This window comes from Rutidosis leptorrhynchoides, unplaced genomic scaffold (assembly GCF_046630445.1).
Source record: "Rutidosis leptorrhynchoides isolate AG116_Rl617_1_P2 unplaced genomic scaffold, CSIRO_AGI_Rlap_v1 contig323, whole genome shotgun sequence".
In the NCBI taxonomy this organism is placed as follows: Eukaryota; Viridiplantae; Streptophyta; class Magnoliopsida; order Asterales; family Asteraceae; genus Rutidosis; species Rutidosis leptorrhynchoides.
Genome location: NW_027266564.1, coordinates 25,995 through 52,719, shown reverse-complemented (window position 1 = coordinate 52,719; position 26,725 = coordinate 25,995). Strand labels below are relative to the sequence as shown.

Here is a 26,725-nt window from a genome sequence, read left to right as displayed (position 1 = left end):
CAGATGTGTCCATGTATAAATATCTAGCTTGCTAGCTCCAAATCCCCCATAACTAGTACTATTTTCCTTTCCTCTGCCTTCTTCTACGTCTTAATTGAGAGAGGTTGAAGATTCAGATCAAGAAAAGTGAAGGAAACAAAGGAAGGATTGCTCCAATACATGAAGGAAATGATGCCCCTCCTCTCAATCTCCTTCCTTGTTCGTTTCAAATCTTGGAGACATCAAAGTCAAAAAAATTCTCCTTAAAATTTTGAAAAGGGTGCTTAGAATTTGAGATTTCGTCAAAATAAACAAAGGGTATGGTGATGTCACGGCTACTCCTCGATGCGGCATCGCCAACAAATGAATCGAGGCATACTTCCTTCATTAACGAAGCTAGTTTCGACACAAACATGGTGATAATCCTAGCTGCTCTACTATGTGCTTTAATATGTGCACTAGGACTAAACTCAATTGTCCGATGTGCCCTACGTTGTAGCAGGAGGTTTGACTTTGACACGATGCCGGAACATGAGACCGTCATGCGCCTCCAAGCGATTACCGGCCTTAAAAAGAGCGAGCTCAGGCAGATTCCGATTGCATCATTTTGGCCAGGATTGAATATCAAGGCCACAGATTGTCTAATTTGTCTTGGAGAATTTAATGATGGGGAAATTGTAAGGGTCTTGCCCAAATGTAACCACGGATTTCACGTTAGGTGTGTTGATACATGGCTCATGTCACGCTCTTGGTGTCCTACTTGTCGACAACCATTGTTATCATCCGAACTACCAACAACAACTAGCTCCACCGGTCAACATAGTAACTTGGTTGCTGCAGTTATTACTACAGGGGAGTTAGATATGGAAATTAGACATAATGTTAATGCAGAAAGTTATTGTTGAGCTGCAATTCAACATCAGATAATTAGTGGGCTGAATTGATATGTTGGGCTAAGAGCCCAAAGTCTTTATAAGTAGTTTAGCTTGTAGAACAATTAACAATTGTGTATACATACACGTCTTGTAATTCAGCATCAATCAATCAATAAGAATACAGTGTTATTCTGTCATCAAAACTCTTCTCGTTAGGTTTCTAACATGGTATGGAATGGTTTGTAAATTGACCAAATCCTTGTATGGACTCAAACAAGCATCTCGACAATGGAATTACAAGATCACTTCAGTTTTAACTCAAGCTGGCTACACTCAAAGTAAATACGATTACTCATTATTCACAAGACATCATAACGGGAAAATAGTAATCCTACTCATATATGTCGACGATTTACTAATCACTGGTAATGACGCATCAATGATTGATGAACTCAAATCCACCCTACATAATAACTTTAAACTCAAAGATTTGGGCACACTCAAGTACTTTCTAGGGATGGAAATTGGAAGATCAGATCATGGGATAGTAATGAATCAGAGTAAATATGCTCTGGAGTTAATTTCAGATATGGGATTGAGTGGATCAAAAACAGTTTCAACTCCATTCGAACTCAATCTAAAGCTAACATCTAAAGAGTATGATGATTTTATAGAAAAACAATCAGGAGGAAAGCAGAAATCTACTGACAAATTACTCGATGATCCAAAGAAATTCAAGAGATTGATTGGTCGACTCTTATATCTAACGATTACCAGACCAGACATCAGTTATTCGGTGAATCACATAAGCCAGTTTATGCATCGACCCAAGGACTCGCATTATCAAGCAGCATTAAGAATAATCAGATATGTGAAGAAAGACCCAGGACAAGGACTGTTTATGCCGAAAATAAATAAGCTGGAGGTGAAGGCTTACTGTGATTCTGATTGGGCTTCTTGCATACTCGAGCGGAAATCAGTGACTGGGTTTTGCGTGAAATTGGGCGACTCACTTATTTCTTGGAGATCCCGCAAACAGAAGACTGTGTCACGATCGTCGGCGGAGGCTGAATATAGATCAATGGCTGATACAGTTGCTGAATTAATGTGGATTCGCGGAATACTACAGGAACTTGGAGTGAAAATCGATCGGCCGATCGACTTGTATTGTGACAGTGAGGCGGCGATCCATATATCAGCTAATCCTGTATATCACGAGCGTACCAAGCACATTGAAATCGATTGTCATCTTGTGAGACAACAGATTTCGAACAAGCTAATCAATACAGTTCATATCTCAACAGGGGAACAACCAGCAGATGTCTTTACGAAGGGATTAGGAGCTTACCAGCACGAGCATTTGTTGAAGAAGCTTGGCCTGAAGGATATTTTCTCTGATCGAGCTTCTTCCTCCATTTCCAATCGTGATCCTCTTCAAATTTCTGCATGTTGAATTGAGGAGGGGTGTTGAGCTGCAATTCAACATCAGATAATTAGTGGGCTGAATTGATATGTTGGGCTAAGAGCCCAAAGTCTTTATAAGTAGTTTAGCTTGTAGAACAATTAACAATTGTGTATACATACACGTCTTGTAATTCAGCATCAATCAATCAATAAGAATACAGTGTTATTCTGTCATCAAAACTCTTCTCGTTAGATTTCTAACAGTTATGTTAATGTCGACGAGATTGGTTGATTCGTCCTGTGATGAAATCCTAGTCTGAACCAACTTCATACTTTTTTTTTTTTTTTAAATTTCATACTTTAATGTTATATATTGGTTCTTTTAAAATTTTATTTTTGTTTTAAGCTTATGTGGAGAAACATATATAATTGGATTTTTTCCCTGAATAAACATATTGGAAGTAAAATAATAGTGTTTTTGTTGTTAAGCTTATGTGGAGAAACGTATATAATTGGATATTTTTCCCTGAATAAACATATATTGGAAGTAAAATAATAGTGATATTGGTATATAATCTTACTAGTTACGGGTGCTCGCGCCTAATTCATGGTTGATACATTCAAATATTGTTAATGTTCACCTAATATTTTGTCTCATTATAAAAATGTGTTAAAAAAATTATAAAAATTACATAAAAAGTTCTAAAATATAAATAATCTCAATCCAACATTCACTCTCACCTTATTATTATATGTTAGTATTAATAATTTAATTTTATTAAGGTCATATCCAATCACTTTGATTTTTTATGTTATTATTATAAATAATCTCAATCTAAGATTCACTCTCACCTTATTATTATATGTTAGTAATAATAATTTGATTTTATTAAGGTCATATCCAATCACTTTGATTTTTTATGTATATATGTGTGAGGATTCGACCCCTACAACAAACAAACATAGATGTCATGGCCATCGGCCCAACCAGATTGTTAGATGTGAGCCATGTAATGTACATGCATTGCGTACTTGATTAACCAATATATTGCAACCAAAAAAAAGCCTAGACTAGACAATACAAAACTTCTCAGTTATTCCAAGACATTAGGGCCAAGAAGTTCTCTTTTGGAGCAACTAATTTGGACTTTAAACATGTTTTGTTCCATCTAGAGAAGGCCGACGCTTCAGTCCTTCAACGCAATTGCATGTGCACACTATATATATAAATGCGATACATCAACCGGGTGCGCCATTTTTATACATGCTAGCCCTAATACGTAAATATAAAAAACCTGTCCCGGAAATGAGGTTTCCGGGACAAGTAATCCTGATTAATTACAATTAATTAAAAAAAAATGTCTATTCCCGAGTATTCTTAATTAATCACACAAACTTACACATGCGAATAATAGTCCCGGAAATGCCATTTTCGGGACTTACTTTAAATATGATTAATCGCGTAATTAAGTTAATTGTCTCGGAAATGCCATTTTCGGGACATGTATATATGTTTACGTAGCCCAAAAACTCTATATTCGTGTCGACGTTCTAGGGCTGCCATGTATAATTATAATTTCCAGCACATGAACCACCAATATATATATACTTAGTACAAAAGCCCTCCCAAATTGAGGTCGGAGAGATTTGATTTGCCCTTACTAAAAGGCCAAGATCCTTCAACGAATATTTGCTATTCCAACATGCATGGACCTTGCACTATATAAATCCCTCTTAGTGTTTCATAAAGCTCTCTTAGACACTCTACACACTCAAGACTCCTTAACACGAGAGCAAAATCCTAATCTCTTCACTACAAGAGACTTAGCAGCCAATCACGCATCCAGGGGACCGTTTCAGACCACATTAATGTCATAGACGCTTAAATAGTCATTGGATCCCCCTCCATTAGAGACTTTGATAGACTCCAATTTGAACTTTGGGAGTTCCTCACACCTTCTTTGTTTCTTGTCAAAACATTAGCGCCAACCATGAGCGCATTTCTTGTCAAACAAAAAAAAACCTGTCTATTATGTCAAGGTGCTCCAAGGGGCCGAAATTTGCTACTCAATGGTAGAAAGTTTGCACTAGCCTTGATCACGGCAGCCTGAAGATTGAGGCTCTATTTTCAGGCTCATCTCATTCAGGTATTAACCAATCAATCACTCCGTAAGATTCTTCGTAACATCAAAATGAGTGGTAGGATGATAAACTGGACAATCGAGCTCGGGGAGTTCGATATTTCATATTACCCCAGCCTGCTTTCATAAGACAAGCTCTCGCCGACTTCATCATGGAATGCGCCATTTTAAATCTAATCAAAATAAAAATGAATGGACGAATGTTGTGCAATCAAGAGAATTATTTTAGAATCAGGGCATTATCAAGATCAATGATCAGGTGGTGTACAAGCTAAATGGACAGCTTGACGAAGTGTTATATTGACTGGACGATAAGCATCATCTGCCTATAAACAGAGGAGCTCTCTGCTCTTATCACAAGTCCATTGCACAAACACTAGTCAGAGTCCATGCTCAAAGCAAAAGAAGTCCTCTTGGCACAACTATCTCTTTGTTGCCTTCAACTACACCATTGCTTAGACAATTTGATTTGGATTTTGTTCTAAACAAACAACATATACATGTTGGTAACGTTGGGAGAGAGGGTCATGCTTGATTAATAAGTTTCTCGATGGAGAGACAAGTTGAGAAGAGTCATAGAAGTTCATCGTTAAGAGTGAGGGAGAGATTGTTCTTTGTGTGGATGCTCCATCTGTATTTAGCATTACCATAATTCTATCGTGGGCTTGATGGTGGTGCTACGACTCATTCTTGTCTAAAGTGTCACAATCAGTCTTCATACTTGGCAGACTGGCGTGCTTGACTTTGGCAGAATGGCGTGCTTGACTTGGGAGTGGTCGTTCCCAATAATGAAGGGCAGGTGTAGGCTGCCAATCGGTGTTTGTGGAAGGCTTATCGACCTCTCATCAGCAGAGGTCGATACGAAAAGTTTATGTAAATATATGCATTTTAATCACCAGAGCAATTACAGCCTATATAGAGAGAAATGTAAACAAATACGATAGGTATCCCATAAAGAAGAAGAAAATTCATATTCTTTATCCCATAAAGAAGAAGAAAATTCATATTCTTAGGCAAGTAATAAGTACATTTTATTGGTGTTGAATTAAAAGAGAAGCATATGGCTGGCTCATTTCATATAGGCAAACAAATTACAAAAGGAAGAACACATTACAAACTACTAGTAGCCAAACATTAGTTAACTTCACTTGGACAACTCTGCAGAGAGGTTATCAGCAAGTGATGCTATGGTTGTAGAAGAAACCCCTCTTGTTCCTCCCAAGTACCATTTCTTAATCATCTCCACCACATTTCCATTCTCCACCTTCATCTTCGATTCCACCTTTCCTTCCGCTGCGAATGTAATCTATCCAAGAAAGGGAATGAATTTAAATGATAGTCGTCTCAAATTTAATTGGGGTTGATCACAAGGGCATTACCGGACCATTATGTATTGTACATCACGTAGATTGCAAAAAATCTAAAGGTTAAATAGTACTTGCTTCAACTTCACAGGATACTACTATTATTATTTTTTTCAAGTAGGATATTATAATTATTATTTATAGCAAAAATTTGTGTATTGTCATTAAAATCTCAAATTTGGGACATATAGCATAACCCGGCATATATAATATATAATACTACTAATTAGGATGAAATAATGTCCTTGGTCATTACTCATTATCAATAAGCAGATATTTAATTAATTTATGAAATACTACCTCTGCTGAGGGAGAATTTGCTGGGAAATGATAAGTAATGACAGAGTCCTTCTTGAAGTATTTAGACTGGAAGAACTCAACAACTTTCTCCAAAGCTTCTTCCTCCTCTTCTTCATATTTGTCGTCAGCCGCTAACCGATCTCTAACGGCACTCTCTAGCTGAACTCCGTACTGTGATCCTTTGATCTCCTTGATCACCACAACTCTGACAAATTTCTCAACTGGGGCTGTTTTTATTTAATTTCACGAGTTAAAAGTTTTATACAAAAAAAGAAAGAATTACTGTTTTTTTGGAAAAGTAAGGATACCGTTGATAAGAGCCTCGAAGAAATCGTCATCTTCGGCCAGGGCTTTCCCTGGTTTTCCTTTCCATTGCTGCAAATGTGTGACCACTTCAGGCTCCAAGTAGACTCCAATTGCTGTGAATTTAATTTGGAGAAAATGGATCTCTATGTCTGTGATGCCTGATATCAAAACATAACATTTTTATTATGGTTATATGGATTTTTATTAGCAATAATCGTGAGGTTTATATAGTATAGTGATTCAATTGAGTAATGATATCTTACCATGACCCAGAAGTGATAATGGCTTGGTAGTTGTAATCTGAGGAGGGAATGCAATTTCATCTACCATTACCATTTCAGTGCCCACTGCATAGATAATTCAGCAAACACAAATTAAATACAAACAAATAAATAAAACGCGGTACCATAATTCACAATAATTATATCGTAGCGATTAGATAAGTAAACAAATATATTATTTTTAAAATAATAAATAGTGATCTAATTCTAAAGATATTCTGATTCGAATTCTAGACACACAATTTATCTGAAAATATGATCACGGTAGTTTAAACTAAATCTCTTTGTGAGATGAATCAACCTTTAATCATAATAAATAGTGCAACAGAGAACTAAGATAGAACACACTTACTTGTTTGTGTTGGTTATGAATATTCTCTGAAATGAGATAGGAAGATTTTTCAATTTGGTTTTTAGGAGAGCTAATAAGAGAAAAGTGTTTTTTCAAAGAGACAAGTGAAGAGAGTGATGGGTTTTTAAAGGTATATTTTTAGCTACCACTCTTGGCCAGAGTTTTGATTTTGGGTAGGTATGGGGAGGTTGTGAGCTCGTGCTTCCATTTCAACCTCATTCATCTCTAGTTACTCCATATACAACAAAATTCAACGTCTTTCTTCCTTTGTAAAATCTCTTACACTTACTAATTGCAATTCTACCATATCATATTTTAATTACCTCTTGAGGTAGTGCTCTAACTCTGTTTCCATTTATATTCGTACATTCGTATCCCCCGTCTCATTTTCCTAGTCACCGTTATTATAACTGTTTCACTTCTCGGATCAGTAAAATGATGGGTTGATCATGCCTCTATTAACTCAGAAAAGTATAAAAGTACTTTAAAATTTCAATGATATCTTAAGTATCTGCTTCATCCGTCCCTAATTAAATGTCGTTTTTTCTATGGAAAACACGACACTTAATTAAGGACGAAAGTATTATCACCCAATTCAAAAAGTCTAAATTTGCTTCTTTTTTTAATCAAATAGTTATGATGTCCGCAAGCAAATAAAATTGTGCATGGACGGTTAGGTGGCCACGTTTTTCAGGTATATGTAACAATGCATCCATCATCCACCACTCGTTTTACCTAACAACTCATTCCCTATTTCACTCATTTCCGGTACATGTAACAACTAACAATGCCTCTCCTTTTTGTTTAATTTGCAAATTTAGAAAGCAATTTAAATTTAATTCACCAATCAATTAAATTCACTTTTCATCAACAATCAATTAAAATTCATTTTCATCAACACTGTTGTAGTATGTTGCTCAGAAGACATATATATCATCCATATAGATTTGAGAAACTATATATTGTTCCATCTTTGCTTTCTTTTACAAACAATGTCTTATCTTTACTCCTCAAACATATCTCATTGTACACAAGAATTCAGTTAAATGTCCATACCAATCTCGAGGACTTACTAATAGTCCATATAAGGCTTTCGATAATTTATATATATACGTAGTCTGGATGATGTGGATAGTGACTCTTAATTTGAACAACATATACTTCTTCACTCAAATATAAAACCACTTTATACATCCATTTGATAAAATATAATATTTAAATTCGCAGCTACACCTACTAAGAAACGAATATATACTAATCTAACTATAAAGGAGCTGATGTTTCTTCAAAATCAATTCTTTCTACTTGTGTATACTCCTGTTTTGAAAGTTACTTGTGTATACTCTCGAGCAACTAATCTAACTTTTATTTTCTTATTATGTTTTCTTTTTCATCGAACTTATTCTTAAATATCCAATTTGTACATATTACATCACTTGTTAATCATACCGTACTTCTTCAAATCCTTTTTATTTGTTTTTAAATATCCAATTTGTACATATTATTTCTTCTTTGTCGTGAGAGCACTTGTTCATTGGGCTTGTTGTGGGTACACGTATGACGTATCACAGGTTCTTCATATTATGATGGAATAAGTTATATATATATATAGATAGTATATACTACCTCCGTCTCAAAATATATGTAAATTTTTACATGTAATTTGTATTGAAAATTTTATATCTATTTTGAGATAGAGAGAGTATAAACTTAGGGCTTCATTAAGTTCTCTATTCACACCTCCTGAAAAAAAAATTCAACTAGATGATTGAAAAAAAATATGTTTATCAAAACAAAAAAGGAAAATGTTTGTGGGCCTTAAACCGACTTTGCAGTTTGATTCAGGCCCCACCGACTTTTTAGGTGTTTAGGGAAGGTACAATTTGGTGCTCTTGTCCGGCTTTGTTAGGATTTGCCCTAAGAATCATCAAGTTGACCCCGAGCAAATTTCTACTTCACGGTAAAATCTTTCTCATCTGGTTACACTAATTTCGTTTTCAATATCTTGATTGTCCCCTAGTTTGTTAGCGATATTCGGAAATGAATTATGTTTGGTTGCAAACTTTAACATAGCTTGTCTATGTGGTGATCCTAATATATATAGTTGAAGTTGACCAGAATTTAGAACAATGCCCTGTAGACATGACAAACATGTCTTTGTTAACTCGATAATAATGTTTATATAATTCATTTGAGTTCTGAAGTTCTGTAAATATTTAGTAGAAGGTATCGTGATGGATCGCCCATTGAATGAAAGTCGACTTGGGGAAGAACATCCCTACAAACAAGATGACCAGGTTTGTTGTATTCCAAAACAATTTATCATTCGTTTATTTATTTATTTTTGAAAAAATGTCGTTATGAGACATTATTCTGATAGCACAGGAAGTTGTTGCTCAACTGAAGGAAGTTAAAAATTCAATGGAGCAGAGAAAACTGAATCCAGGAACTCTTGGTTAGTTAGTGAAATGTCTAACTTTTGAGTAATTTTCAACTTTTTAGGAAGTTCGCTCAATGTGACAGACATCCATCTAATCTTCCTTTTAGAGCATGAAGAGGATGAGACGTTTCTAAACACGAAACTAGAGAATTCAAATCGTTTTTCGGACTTGACTAGGAAAGCTTTAGAAATAGCAGCCGAGGCTGCTGAATCTGAGCATGCTTCAGCTTTCTTTATGAGAAAAATGGCTGAGATGCGTGATGAAGTTGGTTCAATGTTAACTAAGCAAGCCAAAGAGGAGAAGACAAACACTACTGTCGACGTGACCCCTTCGAGTGGAATGGAGATGGAGAAATCTAGAAAAGAGAAAAGAGGCTTGCAGGTATACAAAAATATTTTTATTTTTTATAATTTGAAGTATTAAGAAAATGATTTCAGTGAATTACTAACGAAAGAATTCCAATTTCAGCAGGCTCAGACATCATGAGAAGTTGACAAGGATGAGAACTGAAAATTTCTTTCAAAGAAGGCATTTTGTTTTACAAAAAGTTGGGTTAACTCAACTTTGACCAGAAAATGCATGTGTTTAGAGGATCCAGAAATATTCTTAGTGAAATTTTTTATGTTGCATGTTCAACTTTGACCAAAGCATGATGACTTTGACACATTGCAACTGGCAAGAAGTGGTGAGCTAATGTACAATCCAAATTCAAAAATTATAATCATAAAAGAAGGCAAAGCACAACACATTTGTTATTTCACATGAATTATACATGAATGTGTATGTTGAGATTGGTCACTTTCTGAAGACCAAAATAAAATAAGCATACTCAATCATAGGCATGCTGTCCTACACAAAACTGTGATTATACAAGAAAAAACCCATATAAGTGATTTAGTAATATGCTTACTGAGATAGTAAGTCACTTTTTGTTGAGGAGGTGAGCCAGGTTTCGAAGTTCTTCAAATGCGTGCATCGTCTCTGCATCGAATCCTCCCGCAAACTGCATATCCATCAACCCAATGACAGATTTATATACACAAATACGAGAATGTGTTTAATGTTTATATTACAACTTGAGATTGAGATTGGTCATCTCCATACCTGATGAATTCTGAAAGCAAATCTCACTCCTTGGAGTAGCATGTAGTCCATGGCAGGATCTTTTTCTAACCCTGCTTTTAGTTGGAGTTCCATAGCAACTCTCCTCATGTATTTCTTCGCCAGCTTCACTGATCCTAACTTAATCTGAAAATTTTATCATTGAATTAAATATTATATAAATGCCAAGTCATAAAAAATCTTCCACTAGAGCTATTTGACGACTCTCAGCCTCTCAGGATGAAATGCAGAATCACAATGTATTGATGTAAAATAAATTTGAAACAGAGTAACAAACACACTTAGTGCGTTCGTGAATCGGCAAAGGCAAAAACCACAGAGTACTACAAATGAAATAGAAGGAATGAGCGGATAAAATGTGTGTAAAATGCGGTTTAAGTTCATAAATCAGCGTATCTACCTCCATGTTTCCTAAATCTATGGGAAATAAAAATAAAATTAACCTTGCTTATAATCCCATTGTCGAGCATCCATTCAGTGGGAATTTTGAATTCCTTGCAATTCCGCATCAATGAATCTCTTGTCCGATGTAGATTATACACAGTACGCTCCATCCTGCTTGCACACAGACAAAGAATGCTTCATAAGCATTGGATCACAGGAAGAACAAAAGGAAAATGAAAATATAAGAAAACTATGCTACCATAATCTGAAAGAATTGAATAGGTTGGTTCTTACTTCTCTGATATAGCAACCATTTTCTTTAATGCAATATCACATGGAGTTCGAGGATTATCCTCATAGTGACAAATTTCTGACTCCAGTTTCTTCAGATCACGATATCCAAATGCGGCTTCTCTCAGTGTGTCAGCTTTCTTTTCTGGCCAATTGAAATGCTTTAAAACTGCCCGTTCATCCACCTTGATACAGATTCAAAGAGTTTGAGGACCCCATTACAAATAGATATCCAATGTAGTGATGAACCCAAAGGTCCAAGAAAACTAATATAAACAGAATGATGATTTCCCAAATTATCATTACAATTTCATTTACGACTTGCTAACATATTCGGACAAGATAAATTATCTGTAAATGCAAGTTATACTGGTTATGTAAGGATCAACTTACAAGGAAGCAAAGCTCATCATCCAACCACTTCACAAATGCGACAACATCTTCAATGTCATGATAAATAGCACCGTTGACCTCCCTTATCAGTGAATTCACAAATTCTCCTTGTGTCTCGACGTCAGCCTTTATCTAAAGAAAAGAAATGCAAGAAAGTCATGAAAACTGCACCAGAACTGACAAGAAAAAAAGAACAGATAGAAATAATGAAAAGACCTCTTCAAATGGCCACTTTATAATATTTGATTCATTTTACTTCTTTTCCGTATTATGTTTTGCACTTAACTAACCTCAGAATACATAATGATTTAGTTGTGAAACTGTCACAAGCAAAATGAAAGTTACTCATACACAGTACATTGCATGGTAACGAGAAATTGGCAACCACTTACCGCAAGCAAATATGATGATCGGTTCTCGATTTCTCCAATCATGTTGCTGCGCACATTGGAGACATCTAGAGCTTCACAGACACCACCATTTGAAGAATCCTTTCTGGAATCCCTTTTCATTAGAGAATGGTAAAATTCGACAACTTGTGGCGCTCGTTGCACCGCACATGCAGAACTCTTTGCCGAAAACTTTGGAGGAAGTGGAGGTGGAGGAGGTGGTGGTGGTGGCATTTGATTGGAATCTATCTCCTTAGGCCCCTTGGAAATGGAACATGAAGGCCTTGGCGGAGGATTCGGGATTCGCAAAGCTCTTTTCTCAACGTCAAATGAAATTGCAATTCTACAAGGTTCGTGGTTATGATCAATTTCTGAGTTGTATTTGTGAGAAGTTATACATTCTTCTTCCTTTTCCATGTCCTTTACTGGTACGAAAACATCGGATTGTCTTCTTTTGTTCACGACAAAGTCATCTATGCACAATTTCGATCCACTTATTGAGTGCCTTCTTCTAGGACTTCTCTCCTCTTCCCAAATAACAGTTTTATCGGTCAGGCTGTCGGGAGATTCAAAAGTTTCCACATCCTCACTGGTTATAGGCCATTTCTTCAATTTCTTTATCAAACTTAAGCTCTTGCCACCACTGTATTCTGGATACTTAATAGTTCGGCTAGAGAACGAGTCGATAGGTTCACAATTTTCCTCGGTTAATCTGGGGCTTAGTTCCTTCTCTGAATTCATTGCCAACTCATCCCGTAGACATGAGTTAACCCATCTAAGATAAGCGAGCTCCTCAACCTCATTTAACCTGCTCATCTGTAAACCCTCAACTTGTTTACACAAATCCTCATTAGTATGTCTCAGCGTGGATACCTCAGCTTTAATCATAGACACATTGTTACTCTGAGATCACCAAGAAAAAATTGCAATTAGTCAGCACAAGACTTCAAAGCATATGAAATATGGAATTAGCTTTAAGAAGTCTGAGATGATCTAAGCCATTCAAGTGAGCTTCAAAAGATTCAGACATATTGTTGCACATTTCCGATAATAAGAGTTCCAACAAGTTTTAATAGCTCAAGCAACAGACAATACACATCAAGAATAATTAAACACTCAGCTCCATCAATTCAAGGCAGCCATTTACAGTGCTCCATTTATTGATTCTATCGTTATTTCGTATTAATAACCACCATGACATTGTTGAAACCATAACATGAAATCTCCAGCCAGCAATAATTTCATTCTACAAATGTTAAGCAAGTTAAGACACAAATTTTACCTCAGACTCCTTAGCTAGAGAAGCCAGCTGAGACTCCATCGAAGCGAGCTTGCAAGAAAGATTCCTCTTCTGCATCTGCAGCTCCTTATTCAATCTCCTCAACTCAACCACCTCCATTTCAGGATTACTCGACACTGAATTAGCAGCCAATCCTTCATTTCCATGATGATCCCTAGAAAGCCCCGATAATAAACTTGTCTTCTCATTTTCCAACAACCCAACCCTTACATTTAGCTCCTCAACTTCATTTTTCTTCCCTTCAAGCTCTCTTTCAAGGTCCAACACCTTAGGGTTTCGCTTATATGCCGAAAGCTCAGCTTGTAGCTTGAATTCCCTCTCTTTAGATTCCTGAAGCAAATTCCTGAGCTGGTCTAATTCATTAAACAAATCTCGAGACCCGGAAGATGACTGGCGACGATGACTGGCTGGATGAACTTGTGCAGACCCAGAAAGATCAGTGATGAGTGATCGCTTCGCTCGAGATTGAGAATTATTCGTCACTTTGGGGTTTCTTATTGTTGTTGTTATTATTTGTTGCTGCTTGATCTTTTTGTCAGCTGTGAACCCTTTGACAATATTGGAACCCCATGATGATTTTGGTTTCAAGATATTACCTTTTGACGGTGCTTGATTCTGATTTTCGTATTTTGATTGTTTTCCCCCTTTCTTCTCCGATGGGTTTCCGTTTTCTTCCTTCATATTTGCTGATTCTGAACAAAAACTTGTGACCTCAAAAAACCCCAAATTTTATTCAATCAGCCATTAATGAACTCTACTTAGAAAGACAAACTGCGATTTTTGAAAGGGTTCTTCGTTTGTAACATGGAAAAGTGTGTCGGGCTTTTCTTTTTTTCTACTTTGTAAAATTTGAATTTTTGAATTTGAATTCTTAACTGGGTCTGTAGAGTACGAGGATCTGCAACGGTCGATTTCTGTGCCATGTGAGAGTGAGACTTTAACAATTGCCAAAAGTTCTGTAGCAGAGGAGAGGACTGACTCGATGGATATGGGACCGGCCCAATCAATTCGTCATTGAGTTCTATTTTACGGGCCGGTTCGGTTCAATGAACCGACGGTCCGGGGTCATGTTATCAATAATCAGTTTATGATTTATTCAAAAAAAATCAGTTTATGAGTTTTTTAGCCCACTTCTAATTTAATTATATATCGTTTTCATAATTAATTATAAGTATAAAAAAAATTAACTATTAATTCTCCCTAGTTTTTACGTAATTTCCAATTTTATTTAAAATTTTTTAATTAAAATAATTAAATATTATAATAGTAGTCGTCCCGATTCTGACCTAATTTTTTTATTTAACAGTTTCGACGTCTAGATCCCCGTCCGAACCGTAATCCGTCCCTGTGCTACTTAGGCCTTAAGTAAATAAATATGTGACTTTCGGGTCTCAATTTAAAGCCACAGTTTTTATTTTTATTTTTATGTTATTGGACAGTTTGTTTCAAACTACTCTCTTGAAGGATCAAATGTAGTTGAATAAGTAGAACCAGAAATTTTAGTCCAAGCAAATTATTCTATGACACTTGTTGTGTAACTCTGTCTGAAGTGCTTGCTTTCTTTTTCATTTCGATGACAGAGACAAAGCAAACAATGAAAAATTGCACTCGTTTTTTGCGCGAGCAGCAGGACCCGTTTGAAGTACAACTCCATGAAAAAAACTTTTGTATAGAAGATTCATATATAAATGACAAATTCAAAATAAATCAATTCAAGGACATGCATATTTCTCATCGAAAATAAAGAACCACGTCCTATTAAGAAAAAAAAAAAAAGAATAATGGAGGGATACAGTCAAAAGCAAGTGTAATGATTGAAATTGTAAGGAGGCTGTGCAAAAAATTGATCGTACAATTTACTCTTATGAACAGTACAGTCTAGAGTAAATTCAGCAGGATTAATAGTTCGTCGGGCCGATTAAGGGTAATAAAATAAAATAAAATAACATGAAGGGATATAAATGTATTTTAGCCTAAAGTTTTTCGTGTTATTAGCATTTGTGTTCGTGCAAATAACATAGCCCAATATTTTAGCGCTTTATTTAACTAGCCGTTAATTTTCTTTCTGTTACAAATTTAATTTAAATTTTTTGAGCGTTCCTATATTGACGTATAAATTTTTTTCGTTTATTTATATGCGATAACATTTAATCGAATCGTTAACATAGTGCCCTGACTCCGAAAACCACTATTATAGAATTAGTAAAAACTACATTTTCTAGAACTTGAGCTTCTTGATTTGTCGACAACAATCGTTATGATCGAGATTGCTAGGGTTATGGAATTTAAAAGGAAAAAGATAAGAAAAAGCGTGGGAAATATAATGAAAGGGGCTTTTTGGGCCTTAAAAATATCATTCCCTCCAACATTACATAGATATGTTGCATTTTGAATTTGAAAACCTAAAACCCACACACACACACACACCTTCTTCACGTTCTAATCTAATCTTAAACAACAACAATACTTACAGTCTCAAAAATCAATGCGCCTCCGTCCGGACAGACAACCTTTGAAAATCCAAATTCAAATTCATCCCAATTTGATTGATTACTTCCAAATCCAAATAGTACCAACAAACCAACAACAACAGATCTAATCAAAAGTAAACCCCCCTTTTTGTTAGTGAATTAAAATTCAAACCTTTGTTTTCTTTAATTCCTTGTTAAAGACTTGTTTTTTATCAAGTGGGTTTTGTCTCAAATTCCTCCAATTGAATTGGGTTTTTATGATATTTGGAAAATGGAAGATAAAGATGATTCACTGGATGTTTTGAGTCAATCCAGATCAGATTCAATGGTAATTCGTAGAATATTTGTTTCTTTATATCTGTGTTTTATGTTTGATAAAGTTATATTGACTTTTTGATCGATTTTAGTTGGTAAGAGAGAAAGGGAGGAATGACGAGTTGTGTGGCAACGATTCTCTAAAGAAGGTTAACATGCTAGATCTTGATCCTGACGGTATGAATCTTTGTTATCTGCTTTTGTGTAGAGCGAATAATTTTAAGCTTCTTAAAGATATACAGTTTGCATAGTTGGAGTGTTCGAAAAGTGGCCAACAAATAATTTTTGGCTGAATATTAGAAGCTGGATTTCATTAGGACCTAATAGATTGGTTGTCTTGTCTCCCTTGTATGGGTTTCTATTGAGATTATGTTTGCTGGTTTTTCTAATGCTGCAGGCATTGATGATGCGGAATTGCCTCAAGTCACAGCTCAGTCTTCTTTAAAAGGAAAGGGTTCAATGGCAGAAAAAATCCGTTCTGCCCCTATGGAGTTGGATCTAAACAAGTCGTCAAGGAAAAATGGAACTGGGCATAGTGACAATTCTGACAAACCAAACACTTATGGGGAGAAAGATGGATGTGGAGTCTCAAAAAGAATCAGTTTAGATCTCAACGTGGAAGATGCTTATAGCGTAGTTCATGAGGACCAGTATGATCTGTCCAGAAAAAACCTTGTTTTGAAATCAGTAGATGTTTCTGAGTGTGGAAGTACCACCACAAGTCCACAGCGCGAAAAAGATCCTTTGCAAGTTTGGAAGGAGATGAAGCAAAATGGATTTCTTTCATCTTCTCATGGAGGTATAACTATCCAAAAAGGTCACATGCCATCTTCCCATGGAGGTTTAATAACTACCCAAAAAGGAAATCTGTTGTCATCTTCCCAAGGAGGTATAACTACCCAAAAGAGCAACTTATCGTCTTCCCATGGAGGTATAACAGCACGAAAAGCCAATCTATCATTTGCTTCCCATGGGGGGATACCAGTGCCGAAACAACGTGGGAGAAAACGTAAACAAGATACGATTAGGATGAAGATTGACATGGAGCTTGCAAAGAAAGAGCAGGTGGATAGGTTCAAGAAGATTGCAGCTCCCAGTGGACTACTTAATGATTTAAACCCAGGGATAATAAACCATGTACGAAACAGGAAACAAGTTCATTCCATAATTGAGGCCCTAGTCAGGTCAGAAAGTCATGATTTCGGTATCAATCAGGGAAGCTTAAAAGACCTTGGCTATACGAGCGATTCTGTATCTCAGAGTGACACTTTGTCTCATGAAGGAGTCCTTGATTATAGTTTATCCGGTAGTTTCCTGGCAAGAGGCACGTCCATGCCTATGAATCTGTCATTTACTTCAGTTTCAGATGACAAAAGTGGAGATCACGACTCAAGCATGGTAGACTTAACAGCTGATGATGACGATGCACTGGCGCTAAAGCTATCATCATTCATGCAGGCTTCTGACAATCCAAATTCCAATGAGGAGTCTGCTGACTTTGCAAACGATTTTTCTCTTACCATCAAAGGTGTTTAATTCTAGTGTTTTATGCCTGTATGTTTCTTTTATTTGAAATGACTACCATTTTGAGTTTACAGCTGTTGTCAGTAGTTAAGTTTTAACTAAATTGATATGGAACTTTGCCTTGTTTTTCAGCTGCCAATGTTGCTTCTCAGTGGTTGGAACTTATTCACCACGACGTTAAAGGGCGCATTTCAGGTACTTCTATGACACGAGTGATTTCTTAGAATCGTCAGATTGTGGAAACATAGTACATGTCTATGTTAATAAGTGCTTGTCTATGTCTTTAACTGGCTTTTTGAACCTGCAGCATTACGCCGTAGCAAGAAGAGAGTTCGAGCTGTGATAACAACTGAATTACCTTTCCTGATTGCAAAGGAATTCTCATCCAATCAAGAGAATGATCCTTTCATTCAAAGAAATCCTGCTGATGGATATTCCAATCATACAATGGCTGAAATGCATCGTGCACGGTGGAGCTCACTGTTTGATCAGATGGATAAGTCGCTTTCTGAAGAAGAAACCCAACTGGTGGGTATTTTAACTGAAATTATTTAGCTATCATTATTGCTAGCCTAGACAAAAGTACAATCTTTATAAAGCTTGTTCTCACTTTCTCTCAATTAATCATTTCTCTTAACAAATTAAAGTTTCTTAAATTTTAGGAAAGTTGGTTCAACCAAGTAAAGGAAATGCAGCTACTCTGCGACCGAGGCCTGCAAGTTATCAATTGGAACTCAGCACATGACTGGCAGAAACATGGAACATCAGAGAATGACAAGTATAAAAGCCTCACCTTTATTTTATTTCCCTGCAAAGATAAACAAAAAAATAAGTATATGGATAAAATGTTAATGCTTTTGTTTATTCAAATTATGCAGATCACAGATGATAGGATCCCCCGATAGAGAATTGGCGGTAAGAGCAGCTGCAGCTTCCATCTATTCAACGTGCAAGTTTTTGTTGTCCAATGGAAACAACATTTTTTGCTGCTAAAACTTACTTAGGTTAGCATGTAACATTAGAATTGGTTTAATTTTCTTTTTTATCAATTTTTTTAAAGAATTGCCATTCAATTTTCATAAGGCCTCTTTTGGATTGAATAAATAAAATTCATTTTCATAAATGAAATTCCTTTTTGTTGTTGATTTCGTGATTTAATTTCAAAATAGAATTTGAAGTGGTCTAGTGGTCATCTTTTTACAAGTCTTAGAATTATGTATACTTGAGCTTCTCAACTCAACATCATGATTTATGATTTATGTTGAACTAGGTGGTATCAATTGATTGAATGGAAGTTTTATTCAAAATGTATCAATTGAAAAGTCATTTATAAGTTATTTTGTCTTTCAGAATTTTGTAATCTGGCCACCTCATTCGTCAAGTAATCTTTGCAATCCAAATGCAACTATAGATAAATTAAACGTATACGTCGATTTAATATGTGCCAACCAAACATGAAATTGGATTATGCTATACTATCTACCGTGTGATATGCTTATAACAATTTGCTGAATTTGACCTGTGCAAGTAGGGATTGACCGTAGACATGGTCACGATCAGATTTGATATGGTTAATGTTTAGAATCGAAGGTTCTCAGTTCTTAAATTCATGGACCCTACTGGAATCATAAATTTTTAGTATGTCAACGGAACTGTAATTTTATGGTTCAGTTTTAGGTGGTTTTCGGTTCAATTTCGATTCGAATCGAACCGAAAATTTTGAGTCGATTTCGATCGGTTCAGTTGGTTTCGTTTCTGCTAAACGGAATCGGCTCGGGTTAGAACCCATCAGCATCGAAATGAAAGACTCTCTTTATTCCCGGATGACAAAAAACCCTATCAGACAATTTTGACAAAAATGGCGGTCACTCAAAGCACTAGGAACGAACTCATTGTATCAGCTCTCTGCAAGAATCTTAACATATCTTCTGTAAGTTTTGATATAAATAGATACGATTCAACCTTACTACTTATTCATCTGCTAACAAATCTGCAATTTTTTTCTCAAGGAAAAATTTCTGAACGAAGCGTCACAGAATGATGTTAAGAACTTGTACTTGAGTATTTCAAAGGCGTCAGGAAAAGAAGTGGAAATCACTGATGAGGTAAGTTCTTAGGTGTCGCCAGATATTGATTTAAGTCTGTTGTGTAATAAATTTGTGTTTGATCATAGTGTTTTTGGTTAATGATCGTGTGTTTGTGGAAGAATTATCAAATGGGGTTTTTGTCTGATTAGTTAATTGTTGATTGGTAGGTATCCAAATGGCTGGAATTTGCGGATAATTTTTCTGCAAGTGATCTTAGCCGATTGAATGAAGAGCTGGTTCAGAAATCTGTGCTTTTGGGTGGATTGAAAGCTTCAGAAATTGACGTGTTGGTCTTTGCTGCTACACATTCATCTGTGGTATGCTTTCTGACATATGTATAGTTATTTAATCAGTCAGTTTAGATTTTAATATGATTTGTTTCGTCTTCGAACCTGTTTTCAGGTTGCCCTTTCCAAATCAGAAAGGGAAAATTTGCCACATGTGCTGAGATGGATGGACTATATTCAGGTAGAAGTAGGACAATGGCTTGCTTTTTTTCTTGCTTGTTATCTTGTGTATATAGGCATCTATTTTATTTTTAACATATAGTTTCTTATCAAGATTATATGATGTGCTTCCGGATCATTTGATTTGATTTTATTTGATTTGATTTGATTTTTATTTTTTTTCAGAACAACAAGAAGAAAGAATTTGATGGATTGTTCGACGAGATAGTGCTAAAGAAGCCTGAATTTGAGCCTTCTGTGAGTTAACATTCATATAGATAGTATTACTGGTTAGTCAATGGAAAATAAGTGGGAAAAGAGAAAGGGGCAAACGAGCAATCCCCGGTGTGCTTAGGCTCCCCGCTTTGGGGGGCATGGGGGAGGATGTCTTTGTATGCAGACTTCCCCTTGCAATCGCAAAGAGGGTGTTTGCGCCAAGGCTCGCTTGAAAAGATAAAAAAGAAAAAGAAAATGAAAAGAAAAGAAAAGAAAGGAAAATGAGAGCTATTTCGGTTACCTATGAGTTAACTGTCAAAAAATTGTTACCTATAAATATATTATCTTGCACCTACAAAATGAGATAGATTAAAACATTTCATGTTCAAAGAACATGCACTGCTTAACCTCATCATTTCATATGTTGCATTCACAAATATTGCGGATATTTATGTCTACTGAACTTTGTTTTACTATTCTAGTTAAAGATTAGGGCAGAAAAAAATGCAGCCAAGGAGGATGTCCATACAACTGTAAAAGCAAATGCAAGTGCAAATGCAAAAGCAAATGCAGATGGGAAAAAAACAGAGCAAAGCACATCAAATGCCAATAAGTCAAAGGCAGATGCAAAGAAAACAGATGCTGGGGTAAGTTCGTCTGAATTTCATTTTGATAATTTTCTTTTTATATCCTGTTTTTCTTTGTTAATTGTAATTAATTAATGTGTGCTCTTGTTTGGCTATTAATGAGTAATTTATCTCTTATGGCTTCCATTCAATTCTTTTGTGTTCATGATTGTGTATATTGATGATTTGCTTTTTAATTTTAGAACTCAAAGAAAAAGGCTGGTAAAGATAAAGAAGCTCCTCAAGAGAAGAAGAAATCATCCGAAGCGGAAGTAGAAAAGGACAAAGAAGTCAGTGTTACTTTACTAAATATTAAAGTTGGCCAAATTCGCAAGGCGTGGAAGCATCCATCTGCTGACAGGTAAGGCTAACGGACTCTCCTATCCCACCTAGAGCCTTTAATTGAGTGCTCTTAAGTTGATTTTTGCAGTATAAGTAGTTTGAATACTATAATTCAGTATTTTCACACTCGTCATGAATAATGCAGTTTATTGGTCGAGGAGATAGATGTTGGGGAAGGGAAATTACGGCAAGTGGTCAGTGGTTTGGCCAAGTATTGCAGTCCAGAGTCATTGACGGTATGTTCACTTGTAGGCTAGTAGCTTGTTGTTTCACCAAGAAACTGTCCATCCCTTTATCTCTCCTTAGTTTTTCCCCTGGTTGATTGAAGCTTACTCTTCGAAGTCTAATATTTGAATGTACAATTCAGGACCGTTGTGTTGCACTAATTACAAATGTGAAACCAGGAAAGCTACGTGATGTGATGTCTGAAGGACTGGTAAATATTTTCTTTGTGCTCCTTTGATTTCATAAGAACTAAGACCTTTTGTTTATGCAAGTGGAACATAAAATCCATGGTCAATTTATGTAAATGCTTAATTCACAATTTATGTCTTATGTACCCTTATTCAATTTCAATCAGGTACTATGTGCTTCAAGTGAGGATCACACCATCGTAGAACCTTTGCTTCCACCACAAGGAGCTGAAATTGGAGAGCGGATTTTATTTTCAGGGTGAGTCTTAAGTTTCGCTTAAGCATACTATTTCACAAAATTACTTTCTTCCGTAGTCCTTTTACAATATATAAAATGTTGGAAATCTAAATGATGGAAGATATTAGATGTTGGAAATCTAATTATGAGAATTTCCTTTCCTTTGCTTGACATAGGTTTGATGGAAAACCAGAAGATGTGCTGAACCCGAAGAAGAAGCAATTGGACAAGATTACCCCGGTATGTGTTCTTCTTTCTTCTCCTTGGTCTGTGAGGATGTTTTCGTAAAAGTGGCTTGATGATATACATAATACACGAACCTTCTGAAAACAAGCTTGCCAGTGGGGACTGGATTATCAAGATGACCACATAACATTTAAACTTTGTGAATGATAATTGAAATTTATAATTGTTTGCGATGCAGCACCTCTTCACTGATGACAAAGGTGTGGCCACGTATAAGGGAATTCCATTTATGACGTCTGGTGGACCTTGTACGTCATCAATCACCAAGGGAACCATCAAATGAAACCAACAAATTGTAACATCTCTTCTGAATGTTCCAAGAGTTTGACAGCTTTTATGTGTCTTGAATCCGAAATGTAGAATGTTTAATTAATGAATGAGAGATTTCCTAGCTTCGATTTCCAGTAATTATACATTTTATTTCTTACAAGATTCGGTCCCTAATCGATGAATTTCAATGCAAAAAGGGAAAATGTGGATCGATTTTTGTTAAATCATAAGAAACTCGCTAGTTATTGATATCAGGATTTGTTATATCAATAACAGAATTTGATGGATGGGTATATCGTAGAGGAGGAACCATTCCGTCAAGAACAAAGACCAGATTGTTTTCCTTGGAGAATATCCTTTATAAGATGAAGGAGGTTAGAGTCCTTAGACAACTCAAGCAAGTCAAACTTGGTTGTTGTTTCGCGTTCATAACTACGTTGCAGAGTACATAAGTGCGTTGCGGGATCTGTATTGCTGATTTCATTATTTCGCTCGGTGAGTCTATTAAATCTGCAATTGGAACAACTCTTATATCAATTTTTTTTCTAATCCGTATTGTAGCAGTTTTCATTAATAATAAAATAATTCTAGCCGTTTTAGTACCCTAGTTTAGTTTATAAACAGATGTTAACATTTAACGTCTCCATTGATGGATGTTGATTACTATTGCGTTTTTTATAGAGCACCATTTTGATGTATTTATTATATATCATAAAATGTATGGATCAAAATTTAACTTTGACTTAAAAGTTGCTCTGTTTTTTAACACATGATCGGTAAAATATCGAATGACCTTCATTCGAAAGAAAAAATCGAGATACATATTTTTCCCTTTAATAGATTTCTCACGATTCAACTTGTAGTTTCATATGTAATCGAAAAAAATACCGCATGACTCTCATTTGAAACAAAAAATTGAATCTATAATATTTGCCCTCAATAGCCTTTTCACAACTCGGCTTGCAATGAAAGTTATGGGGCCGTCAGCCCTGAAGTTTAAAAATAATATTGGCGGAAACCGTTAAGGGAGAGGGAGAAATGCTATAGTCGATTTCGGAACTACGAATCTAAAAACAAATACAAGCACCAGTAAGTAATATAACATACAATATATGGATAAATGTGACTTTTAACTTAAAAACTGCCATTTTTCTATGTGTAATCGGAAGAATACCATAGGACCCTCCATTTAAAATAAGACATTGAGATCTACAATTTTGCCCTAATAGCCTTCTCATGACTCAGACGTGTATTTAAAGTTATCTAATATTCATACATAGTGGAGAAAATATCGTACAATTCTCATTTGAAATAAAAAATTAAGATTTACATTTTTTGCCCTAATAATAATAAGCTTCTCACGACTCGCTCAACTCGACTTGTATCGGATGTTTTGGCACTTTGATGTTTCAAAATAATTTTGAAATATATAGGACGAATTTATCCATAAAATCATGTACTAGGTTTTGAGTATATATAAAGTTCTAATATGGCAATCATAGATCATATTGCATTATTCTTCCATTTCATCACAAAGAGCTAAAGTTTGTAAATTGATCGGTTTGATATAATTTTGATCGATTTTTTAAACTAATCAATTCGACCAAAAGAACTCAATGTAATCGGATTTTCGATTTTAATTGGACCGCCCGAAAGGAAGCCGAGGCCAGCTCGAAGACATCATCATCATCATCCAGAGTCTGCAAAAGGAAACGGATAGATTAGAACAGAAAACAAAAAAAATGGCGGCAGTGTTGGAGCCTTCGCTCATATTGAACAAACCATTTTTAGCTTCCAAAAACTACGACCCATTCACAACCACTGCTACTAATATCTCTTTCAGAAACCCAATTCTTTCATTGCCCAGAATCACATGCGACACTGCCGCCTCCACAATCACTTCTTGTTATGCCGCCGCAAACGACACCCGTCAACCTCCGCCGTCCGACGAAAAGACCAGCCGTGATAGTCGGAGAATTGTCCGGATTGCGTGGGAGAAGCTCGTCCGTTGGTCTCGTTCCTGGCGTTCTAGGTCCAACACCGACGTCCTTGAACGCACTAGCAAGGTTCATTTCTCTCTTCTTCATTATCTGTAAGACTCGTTCGTTTCCAATCGTAATATATTTGGGCCAGATAGATAGATTATGCTCTATTGCGATGATACTTGATCTGCTAGATATCATATATGAGATTCTCTTATGAACTAGGTGGTGGTTCTTGGTGGAGGTTCTTTTGGTACAGCAATGGCTGCTCATGTTGCAAACAGAAAGCCCGAATTACAAGTTCACATGCTGATTAGAGATCCCCTTGTTTGTCAATCTATAAATGACAACCACTGTAATTGGTCAGTTTGTTAAACTCCCTGTTCCATTGTCCTGTCTACTTGAATAAAGTTGATTACCATGGATCTGCATTCTCACATTTGTTGAAATTGTCGCTCGTTTTTTCAGCAAGTACTTTCCTCAACACAAACTCCCTGAAAATGTTCTTGCGACGACAGACGCTAAGGCTGCTCTGCTCGGTGCTGATTACTGTCTTCATGCTGTGCCTGTTCAGGTCATTCCTATGCCCTTTCTTTCTGCTCACACATTGCTATGGATATTTTATTCAAGTCTTGTCATACGTCCCAAATGGGAAATGGACCAATTCATGCAACGTGTCTGCGCGTGAACAATCCATTTCTAAGTTTGGAATTCCCAAATTTGGCATTATTAATGCATATTTTTGGCTCTTTTACTGGTTGTAGTTGTAACTTTGAGTCTGTCCTCAACCTGTTTTCCTTTTACTTAAATGTTGTAACATTTAATTTGCTTTTACTTTTAATGCAGTTTAGTTCTACTTTCCTTGAGGGTATTGCAGAGTATGTTGATCCACGCTTGCCATTTATATCTCTCAGCAAAGGGTTAGAGCTTAATACGTTGAGGATGATGTCTCAGATTATTCCACAAGCATTAAAGAATCCTCGCCAACCTTTTCTTGCCTTATCAGGGCCTTCATTTGCTTTGGAACTCATGAATAAGTTGCCAACAGGTAGATAAGTCTTGCCTCCTCAAGCTTGTCAATTATCGAAAGTTTTGGTTTCGTCTTACGTTTGGCTTTTGCCTTGCAGCGATGGTGGTCGCATCGAAAGACAAGAAATTGGCCAACACTGTTCAACAACTACTAGGCTCTAGCCACTTAAGAATCAGTACTTCAAGGTAGCTGGGACTAAAACGAAAGATGGAAAAACTCTGAAGTCAGCTTCTATCGTAAAATATTTTTGAACCGACACTATTCAAGATCAACTTCCATTATCACAGCTCATAACCTCTGATGATCTCAGTGATGTTACAGGCGTGGAGATCGCTGGTGCACTTAAAAACGTTCTTGCGATAGCAGCTGGAATCGTCGAAGGGATGGATCTTGGCAATAATTCTATGGCAGCTCTAGTTGCACAAGGTTGCTCTGAGATAAGATGGCTAGCGACAAAGGTAATATTGAATTTGGTACTATTAAGTCTTAAATTAGTTTATTCCCATTATGTATTCATGAGAGAACAACAGCTCTGACAAATTCTACTATAGCTGCATATAAGTTCAATGGCATTTCAATTGCTTGTGACAATTGACATGTATTTTGGGATGAAGTATTATTTACGCAGTATTTCGAAACAGATGTCGGTTGCATAATTTACTGTTATCTTATGGTGTTTTCATCTATATGTTTCCATGAAGATGGGTGCCAAACCAACGACAATTACTGGTTTGTCGGGAACTGGAGACATAATGCTTACGTGTTTTGTGAATCTTTCGAGAAATAGAACCGTGGGAGTTCGTCTTGGATCAGGCGAGAAGCTTGATGATATTCTAAGTTCCATGAATCAGGTTTATAATTAAATTCTCGATGTACCAGCAGTAGATATCATTAATAATATTTGCCATAACAACAAAATGATTGATTGGTTGTTTTCGTTACAGGTGGCAGAAGGTGTATCGACGGCCGGTGCTGTGGTTGCACTTGCCCAGAAATATAAAGTTCAGATGCCAGTTTTAACGGCAGTCGCTCGAATCATAGACAATGAATTGACACCAAAGAAAGCTGTTTTTGAATTGATGAACCTCCCTCAGGTTGAAGAAGTGTGAAACGGAGCGTGTTTGAGCTATAGACTCGTGTTAGATAGATACCACTCACGGTTGCTCTATTTATTCAAGGCAGCCTGCAATGTTGCAT

The 26,725-nt window shown here is 36.1% G+C and overlaps 7 protein-coding genes across 7 annotated transcripts; 5 read left to right on the top strand and 2 right to left on the bottom strand.

Annotated features, from left to right (window-relative positions):
* The first annotated feature begins 305 nt into the window (after positions 1-305).
* Positions 306-884, top strand: LOC139882896 (RING-H2 finger protein ATL72-like). Its single transcript, XM_071867149.1, has one exon. It carries the CDS (start codon positions 306-308, stop codon positions 882-884), a length of 579 nt encoding a protein of 192 aa, XP_071723250.1.
* Positions 885-1,293: 409 nt separating this feature from the next.
* Positions 1,294-2,307, top strand: LOC139882895 (uncharacterized mitochondrial protein AtMg00810-like). Its single transcript, XM_071867148.1, has one exon. The coding sequence runs from the start codon at positions 1,294-1,296 to the stop codon at positions 2,305-2,307; it is 1,014 nt and encodes a 337-aa protein (XP_071723249.1).
* A 3,236-nt stretch (positions 2,308-5,543) lies between these two features.
* On the bottom strand, positions 5,544-6,720 carry LOC139882899 (chalcone isomerase-like protein 2). The gene is made up of 4 exons (XM_071867150.1): positions 6,633-6,720; positions 6,372-6,527; positions 6,064-6,290; positions 5,544-5,705 (listed from the first exon to the last, which is right to left on the bottom strand). The coding sequence occupies exons 1-4, from the start codon at positions 6,703-6,705 to the stop codon at positions 5,544-5,546; spliced, it is 618 nt and encodes a 205-aa protein (XP_071723251.1). The 5' UTR covers positions 6,706-6,720.
* A 3,645-nt stretch (positions 6,721-10,365) lies between these two features.
* LOC139882888 (protein CHUP1, chloroplastic-like) lies at positions 10,366-14,003 on the bottom strand. Its single transcript, XM_071867142.1, has 7 exons — positions 13,305-14,003; positions 12,026-12,925; positions 11,634-11,765; positions 11,244-11,425; positions 11,009-11,120; positions 10,548-10,691; positions 10,366-10,446 (listed from the first exon to the last, which is right to left on the bottom strand). Exons 1-7 carry the CDS (start codon positions 14,001-14,003, stop codon positions 10,366-10,368), a joined length of 2,250 nt encoding a protein of 749 aa, XP_071723243.1.
* A 2,061-nt stretch (positions 14,004-16,064) lies between these two features.
* On the top strand, positions 16,065-18,625 carry LOC139882894 (uncharacterized). Its single transcript, XM_071867147.1, has 8 exons — positions 16,065-16,121; positions 16,201-16,285; positions 16,506-16,907; positions 17,040-17,636; positions 17,765-17,827; positions 17,940-18,160; positions 18,295-18,410; positions 18,511-18,625. The coding sequence occupies exons 1-8, from the start codon at positions 16,065-16,067 to the stop codon at positions 18,623-18,625; spliced, it is 1,656 nt and encodes a 551-aa protein (XP_071723248.1).
* An 865-nt stretch (positions 18,626-19,490) lies between these two features.
* Positions 19,491-22,529, top strand: LOC139882893 (uncharacterized). The gene is made up of 12 exons (XM_071867146.1): positions 19,491-19,562; positions 19,642-19,737; positions 19,887-20,036; positions 20,122-20,193; positions 20,364-20,427; positions 20,922-21,028; positions 21,220-21,368; positions 21,495-21,585; positions 21,717-21,785; positions 21,930-22,021; positions 22,177-22,240; positions 22,425-22,529. Exons 1-12 carry the CDS (start codon positions 19,491-19,493, stop codon positions 22,527-22,529), a joined length of 1,131 nt encoding a protein of 376 aa, XP_071723247.1.
* A 1,729-nt stretch (positions 22,530-24,258) lies between these two features.
* Positions 24,259-26,637, top strand: LOC139882900 (glycerol-3-phosphate dehydrogenase [NAD(+)] 2, chloroplastic-like). Its single transcript, XM_071867151.1, has 8 exons — positions 24,259-24,582; positions 24,724-24,860; positions 24,967-25,072; positions 25,345-25,546; positions 25,626-25,713; positions 25,839-25,986; positions 26,230-26,379; positions 26,473-26,637. The coding sequence occupies exons 1-8, from the start codon at positions 24,259-24,261 to the stop codon at positions 26,635-26,637; spliced, it is 1,320 nt and encodes a 439-aa protein (XP_071723252.1).
* The last annotated feature ends 88 nt before the right edge of the window (positions 26,638-26,725 follow it).